Raw genomic sequence first — 8,013 nt, 5'->3', positions numbered from 1 at the left:
GCTCTGGAGAGCAGAGTTCGCTGCTTTTAGATGTTGTCTCCAAAGTCTCCAGTAGCAGAAAAAAGTCACTAGATTTGGTTCTAGGAGCTTTTTAGAAATCAAAGTGCTAGAGGGGTCTGAAAAGTGGCTAAATATAGCGACATTTTAGCCAAAGGATTTTTATCAAAAACATAATGTGCACAAATAAGGAATAGTTGTATTAACCATACATGTATACAGAGTTTTATAGGGCCCCCAGCAACTGCCTAGTATTGCCTAATGGTAAATCCCTTCCCGAGTGGCGGACCAAACGTATAGTAAAATTACTTTGATGCACTTTGCTTTTAGTTGCTAAACCTTTAAATAACAGATCAGTGTTGGAAATGAAATCTCAACATTCGTTTCCAGAGTTTCAAATTCAGCTAAACATTAAAAAAAGTCAAGTTTCTGTTCACAGCCAGAAAATAAAAATGTTTTTCTAAATAATGTCAAACAGGTTTTATTTGCTGAACTGAGGGTAAAAATGGCTTTTTGGGTCATAAAGGTTGCAGTTTGCTGCTTTAGACCCAAAAAAAGAGTTCTGATCCCGTTTGACAAAATGGACGATCTGTTATGTGTGTGGGGGGTGGGCATAATGAAACAATCCGTCATGTCAGAGTGCGCAGCGAGGGACGAGCTGCTGACCGTGCTCCATCAGGCACCCTGAGGGGAGCGGCGCCGCAGCAGAAACGTCCAGAAAGACGCTAAAATTGGCTAAACTCCTGCTGACATCAAACGCTGCAGCAAACATTCATCATCAGAGAGAAACAGTCGTTGATTAACAGACAGGGCGGCGGGAGGAGCAGCAGACCGTTGAGGATGTCTCCGTCCTGCAGTGGCCTTCTGTCCGGGATGCCGTGGCAGATAACCTCGTTGACGGACGTGCAGCAGGACTTGGGGAAGTTATAGTAGTTCAGAGGGGAGGGGTAGCACTTCCTGGCTACGCAGGCCTGCAAACAAAAACAAGACAAGTTTGTGATCCTTTACCTGCATGGAGGACAGGGACACCTGATTAGGTGATGCCGCCTGAGCCAGGTGGGTTAAAGATGGCGGCCTGAAGATGATCAAGAACCAAACCAGAAGAGCTGTCTGAACAAACTGCCGCCATGATGGTTTCTCTGAGAGGAGCAGCGGCGCTCTGAACCAACCGGTAATAAATGCTGACGTTAGCGGCTTCTGCTCTCAGGGGAACCATCTTGTTTTGGACCTAATTAGAAGTGAACGCAGCCGGCAGCTCCTGCTAATGGAGGCTTTTAACAAGAGGCAACATCAAAGGAGATCAACAGGTGGTAGATCATCATCAACCAGAGAAGCAGGGCAGATTTCGAGAAGTAGATAGAAACACAGCTTTCATTAACTCTGAGGAAGACCGCAGAACACGTCCAGCATCATTAATTAAAAGAGCTCTGAGCGTTTATGACCCTCAGACTGATTATTTTTAATATCTCTGAATCTATTAATGATCTTTAGCTGCTAGTTTAATCATCATCCAGCCTTTAAATCAAAGATGCATTAATTCTATCTGCTTTAAAGTGGCTTTCACAGCTAAACAAGCTTCATTTTACTATTTTAACTCTATAAAATTCAGCATCAGAAGCTTCATATTAACCGCTTAAGCCCGGTCGGCCCGCTACAGGGTCCAGCTGACACCTGCTCATTGTTATCCATTTATAGAAACGGCCAAAACTCAGTCACATGGTGTTTCATCCACACTCCTTTCAAAATGGGGCTTTAGGATTTCTAAAAAGTTTCTAAAACTAATTTTTTCACAAGTACTTTTTGTGTAAACAAATAAAATGAGATTTAAAATTCCACCTGACAGGTGTGACTCTGTGGGAGTAATGCGACAGCAGGTATTCATTTCTAAACCCCGCCCCCTAATGGCCGCCATCATTGGAAACTAGATGCTCAGATCTTTCAAGAGGAGGGGTCGGAGGTCATTGTGTGACCATTTCAGGTGATGTAACCGGCATGCGTTACATAAGCTGCTCTGTTATTAATATTTTCTATTCAGCTTGGTGAAATAATTGGTAAATTTCAATAAAACAACGACTAAATCTTAGGATCAAAGGCTTTGTCTTATGCAGAAGGTCTCCAATAATGTAAATCAGCATATTTGTCTGACCAGATTCACTTTTATGAGTGAAAAAAGCCTTTTTGGCACTTTGACGCTGTCCTGGTGCCTGCAGTTTGGATTACATACGTGAAAAACGCCTTCTAGCCGCCACCAACAGTAGGGAAAACCCCCAAAAGGCGAGCGGGCCTGAGGCAGCTGCTGCTGGGGATTCCCAGTGACAGCGTCGCGCCGGTATGTGGGGGTCTGAGCGGCTCCCACAGAGAAATAATCTTTGAAGGCAGGATGGTAATCTGGATGAACTGACTGAACAGACCATGTTTTCAGGTAGACTTTCAAGATAGATTCAAACTACTTTTTACCCGCTGATCACAGCAAATATAGCTGCCATTGTTCCAGGCAAAGAAAGGATAGGGTAGCTCCGCCCAACGCGCATCAGACCCACTTGTCCACTGGAGGATAGAGCAGCAAAGATGCTTCAGCTGCACGTCAGAACTAAACTTGTACAAGCATCAAAAGTGAAGCAGAACGCGCGTTTTTGCTGCTTCTGCTGCGTGCGGTCTGAACGTAGCATGACTTCCTGCTTCCTCCATCCTCAGTAAAAAAATAGAGCGTATTTCATACCAGGTGAACAGCGTGGTCGATTTCCTCCGTCGTCACCCCTGGTTTCACCATCATGGCGGCAATGTCCAGGACTTCTCGAGCAAGCTGGGGAAAAAAAAAGAGAAAAAATGAGTTGCGTCAGAACTGAATGGCAACAACAGAACTCTAAGCCAGCAGGAGATGAAGCGGAGGAAGTCGATGAGGTCACCTTGGACACCAGCCTCATGGCTTCGATGTCCTCAGGGGAGAGGATCTTGATCTGAGACGTCCCTTTCAAGAACTGCTCAGACTCAGACATCCCTGTAGGGGAGGAGACAAGGAGACGAGGACATCACTCACGCATCAATACGAAGGGAGACTGTTGAGCAAAGACCTTGAAAAAGCAGCCGTCTGTTAGTCATGTTCTGATCCACGCTGACACTCGGCGGGATCTTAATCATCCTCATCAGTTACTTTACCAAGAACTTCTGAATTCACCCGGCTCCTCTGAAGGGAAATCATTCATGTTTACAGTGAAGCAGAGAAGTCTGTTTATGAGGTCATGGTTTTTACCTTCTGTGGCGCCTGATTCCTGAAAGCTTCGACAGGTTGAACAGCAATTAAACACCAAAAGGCAACGATACAAAACACAACAAAAAAATAAACTAGCCTCTAAAGCAGAAGCAGAAACTAGCTCCAGAAAGCAGGACCCAGATTTTAGATTCAGTCTGTTACCCTGGAGGAAACAGACTGAATCTAAAATCTGGGTTTTAATTTTTAAGCCTAAAAGTGAGGCTGTAAATTATGAGGTCATGACTCTTAAACTACACCTGATCCAGTAATAACCTTAAGGCAGGGGCGGATTTAGGAAATTTGGGGCCCTAGGCAAAGACAGGTAGGGGCCCCTGTGAATGGGGAAGACGACACATAAAACAGACCCATTCTACAGATAGAGAAACGTTAATAGAATAGACATCCATTATCTGTTCTAGGTTGTGTCCCTCTCTTCTTGTCCCTTTTCTTCTTGTTTTCCTCTCTATGTTTTGTACTCAGCTGACTTTTCATGCTGTCTCTAAAGGAATGAAAGATTTTTTCCAAGCACTAAGCTCACTTAGCTGATTGCTCCTTCCTGTGTTTCCAAAATGTAAATAACCCAGTCCTTCTTTTCACTGTAGACAAGCCATGATCTGCTTATCTGTTCTCCATTTTTCATTTGGATGAAATAATAGCTGCATGAATCATGACAGCAGACAAGATAGAGGAGAGCAGGAGGCGGGGTTACCAATCTACTTGCTCTGGAGAGCAGAGTTCGCTGCTTTTAGATGTTGTCTCCAAAGTCTCCAGTAGCAGAAAAAAGTCTCTAGATTTGGCGCTAGGAGCTTTTTAGAAATCAAAGTACTAGAGGGGTCTGAAAAGTCGCTAAATATAGCGACTAAAGCGCTAAGTTGGCAACACTGCTCTTTGCATCGATTGTTTAAATGGTTTGCTGCTACCTTTCTGAACATGTGCAGCAAATGGACTGATCCAATATGGTGGACACTGAAGGGGGGGGGGGGCTGAGACACACTTGATATTATCAGCGTTCTGATGGCAATTTAGAGAAAGGATTTTTATCAAAAATATGATTGTGCACAAATAAGGAATATTTGTTTTAACCATACACTTAAACAGAGATTTATGGGCCCCCAGGAACTTGGGGCCCTAGGTAACTGCCTAGTATTGCCTAATGGTAAATCTGGCCCTGAGTACAGAGCACCCCAGTGGGGCTAGCCTGTGTCTATGCTGTAGCTAAGAGAAGGACCAATAGTCCTTCTAGGGTTAAATTTCAATGGGTTTTTTTTCTCTTTTTTCCATTTTAATTGAAAAAAGCTCATCTCCTCTGAGCTACTTCACCCTACATCACAACCAAATCTGGTACCTGATTTTTGTTTTGCAGCACTAAAGTACATTTACGTTCAGATAATTTTGTTCACACTGGGAAAAATCGAAATCTAGATCAGAATTTTTTTCTTTTGCCCATAGAAGAAGACAATTTACCTCTAAAATAATAAAAACACAATTACCTTGTCTTATTTCAAGTGCATTTTATCTAATTATCTTATTTTAAGAGTAAAAATACTCTATCAGACTATCTCATTTACCTATTTAAATTAAGGGTAAATACACTTATTTTAAACATTCTTTACTTTTTTCTAGATAATTTTTCCAGTGCGAACTAAAATCGGTGATTTTCTTACATCCAAATACGATTAGCGCTGATATCAATAAAAAAGCGTTAAAAAGGGCCATTTCCTCCCTACCAAAATTAATCTGAGATCAGCTCATCTGAAAATAAAAAAAAAAAAATTTTAAACTGCATCTGAAGAAGCTTTTCTACGACATAATATTAGGGCCATGATAGAGATTTTCATTTTTTTTTATTTCAAGAATAAAATTGTAACATTATGAGAATAAAGTCTTAATATTAGGAGAATAAAGTCTTAATATTAGGAGAATAAAGTCTTCATATCACAACCCGTTTCAGAAAGAAAGCTATAAGCTCCGCCCAGCAGATGACGGCCGACCAGCTCCACCAATCGGCAACCAGAGTCCACTTTGACATCCTGCCCAGTTTGATGTTGCTACTAAAAGATTTCCTGATTTGTCAAACCAACGCTAAAGTATAACTTCACATGATGCTCCACATTCCTCATTTTAGGGAAGAAAGGGCTTCTTGGAAGAATTGTCATAAAATACAACTTGTTTCTCGTAATTTTATATAGATTAGAGGGGAAGGGAAAGGGAAAAAAATCTCTAGCCTAGCCCTAATACTCGGTCGTACATTTTAGCTTCTAACTTCAGAATGAAAAGTTTTTCGTGAAGCAAAGGGAGGCGGGTCAGATGACGACTTCTAATTAAAGATGCGACGGAGAGACCCTCATCCTTCTGGGTCACCTTAAGACTCCATCCAGGAGTCTGGAGCCTCACATGGAGAGTTTATTGCGTACTCTCCGCTTGCTGTGGGAGATTTTCCATCTCCGATCCTAAACAGAGGAAACAGAAAAAGGCGCCTTGCAGAGCTACGAATAACTAGCTGCTCCTGCAGAGACTACAGCTACGGAGCAAAGCGTCTGATGACACTCACGCTGCCGAGTCACTGGACCAGAGTTGGACTGTTACTGTGGTGAGGAGAAGAACAAGAGAAGCAGAGTCTGAGAGCAGTCACTACATACAGGCATCATTACTGGACTGTAAGGTGGAAAAAAAAACCCATCAATAATTCCCACGTTTAGAATTAATCAGCTCCAACATCCAGCGGGACGGTGGCCGGTTGCTTAGAAACAGGGAAAGCCTGCGCTCGCACCCCGGCCGCATCAAAGCCTCTGCTCAGAACGGAGCCGCTGATGAGGCCGGTCGGCTTTACAGCACATCGGCTCCAACCGCAGAATGAAGGGAGACCGTAACCATGACGACCCGAAGATGGATCCGCCAATACAAAGGTTGCCATGGCAGCACGTTTGGTTAACCTGGCTACATAAATAAAGTCAGAAAAGGTGTGAGATGATGGAAGCCAGAGAGGAGGTCTGCTTGTCAGGGAGAAGTTCTATTTTTTTATTTTTTACCTTTAGAAACAAACTACTTGATATTATTTTCTTGTTTATATGCAGAACGTCTGCAGAAGCGATGACAGCTCGCAGGTATTGTCCATCTCCTCCCCCGGATCAACTTTTCTGATTGGTTGCCGCTCCGGCGTCCAGCAGCAGAAGTTCAATTTACTGAACTCCAGCGTCAGCTTCTCGCATGCTTGGAGGTCAGAACGCTCAAACGTGCCGCCGGACCCTTGGACGCCGTCCCCATAGACTTTGCATGTAAATCAGACCCTATTGGTGCCCCTGACGCTTTCGGTGTGAACGCAGCATAAGATGTTTTTTCATCAGTCTTCGATTCTATGACTCAATCTTTCAGATTTAATCGAAATCAAATCAGAATTGAAAAATATTTTTTCCAAACACAGCTCTATGCACTGTCAGTGTAGATTTCCTAACCTCTGAAGAGCTGCCCTTTGATACTGACGTAAAACCAGCTTTTTGCAAAGTGTAGTGATTGTTGGTTTTCATTATTATTCCATCATCATCACATCAGTTTAAAATTATCTCCAAATGACAACATGAACTTCTATCGCAGTCGTTTCTGGGACTATGTAACCTGACAGGCGTAGGTATGGAAAACAAGACGACTAACAGGGCTGGGTTTGCACCAACACAACTAGCAGCAGCATGTGGACCAACGTATAAACCTACAAAATAACCTCAGGAAACGTCCAGAGCCTGCACGCTGAGCCAAGCATCGATCTCACAGCTGATACCCGACAACACGACGCTGAAGTTGGAGTTAAAAGCTGGTTCACTGCTTTTAATGAGTATCAAGCACCTTTGATCAGACTTTAATACACCAACACTAGTCAAACCTGGACTAATTTATAAAGTTTCAACATTTCATAACTTAAACTCACTCATTTCATCACAGAATCCAAAAGTAGCATAAGGGTTTTCCATCATAATTAAAATATTGATTTATTTGAATTAAGTAGGAAAGATGTTGATTGCTTTGCATGTTTTCCCTGGTCTGATATAGCCCCAGATGTTGGGTTACTTTGTTCCCTACAGGTGGTCTCACTAACCAGACCCAATCGTTTTTATGGCCAAGTAGGTTTGCACTTATAAGGAATTTGGCTTGGTGTTGATGGTGCAGACAAAATATACATATATACAGAACCTATAGCTATATACAATATAAAACATACAATATACTATATGCAATATATAGCTATATACACAGTAGATTGTGCGTTAATGTAACGCAGGAGGTCTGGAGATGCTACGCTGGTGTAAAGCTACACCAATTACTACACGTCACTCAGGACAAATAAAAATGTGTGCTGTGGAAACCACCAACAGACTTAAAGGGTTACACGTCAGCAATGCCTCCAAAACAACGGGCTGCTAAGAATGAAAATCTAAGGTTTTCTTACCTCTGGGATGATCAGCATAGTCGGGTCTTTGGATGTCACCTGGAACAAGTCTCATTGGAGTCTGACAGACGGACCAAGAAAACACATTAGAACCCAGGGTGGCCATGTAGCTAGCTACACAGCACATAGCTGTGGAGATGGTTAGCCATCTACAGAGCTAGGTAGCTAGCTACACAGCACATAGCTGTGGAGATGGTTAGCCATCTACAGAGCTAGGTAGCTAGCTACACAGCACATAGCTGTGGAGATGGTTAGCCATCTACAGAGCTAGGTAGCTAGCTACACAGCACATAGCTCAGATATAGTTAGCCATCTACAGAGCTAGGTA

General features: G+C 42.8%; 1 protein-coding gene across 1 annotated transcript in view; it reads right to left on the bottom strand.

The window, feature by feature from the left end:
• metap1 (methionyl aminopeptidase 1) overlaps positions 1-8,013 on the bottom strand; it is a 20,528-nt gene that overhangs the window by 3,663 nt on the left and 8,852 nt on the right. The window contains exons 4-7 of the mRNA XM_015376330.1: positions 7,686-7,746; positions 2,904-2,995; positions 2,717-2,800; positions 830-968 (exon numbers count right to left, since the gene is read on the bottom strand). Coding sequence (XP_015231816.1) covers positions 830-968; positions 2,717-2,800; positions 2,904-2,995; positions 7,686-7,746 — 376 coding nt within the window. The remainder of the gene's footprint in view (positions 1-829; positions 969-2,716; positions 2,801-2,903; positions 2,996-7,685; positions 7,747-8,013) is intronic.

This window comes from Cyprinodon variegatus, unplaced genomic scaffold (assembly GCF_000732505.1).
Source record: "Cyprinodon variegatus isolate N-32 unplaced genomic scaffold, C_variegatus-1.0 Scaffold133, whole genome shotgun sequence".
Classification (NCBI taxonomy): Eukaryota; Metazoa; Chordata; class Actinopteri; order Cyprinodontiformes; family Cyprinodontidae; genus Cyprinodon; species Cyprinodon variegatus.
Note: the sequence above shows the minus strand (reverse complement) of the source record. Positions and strands in the feature narration are given on the sequence as shown.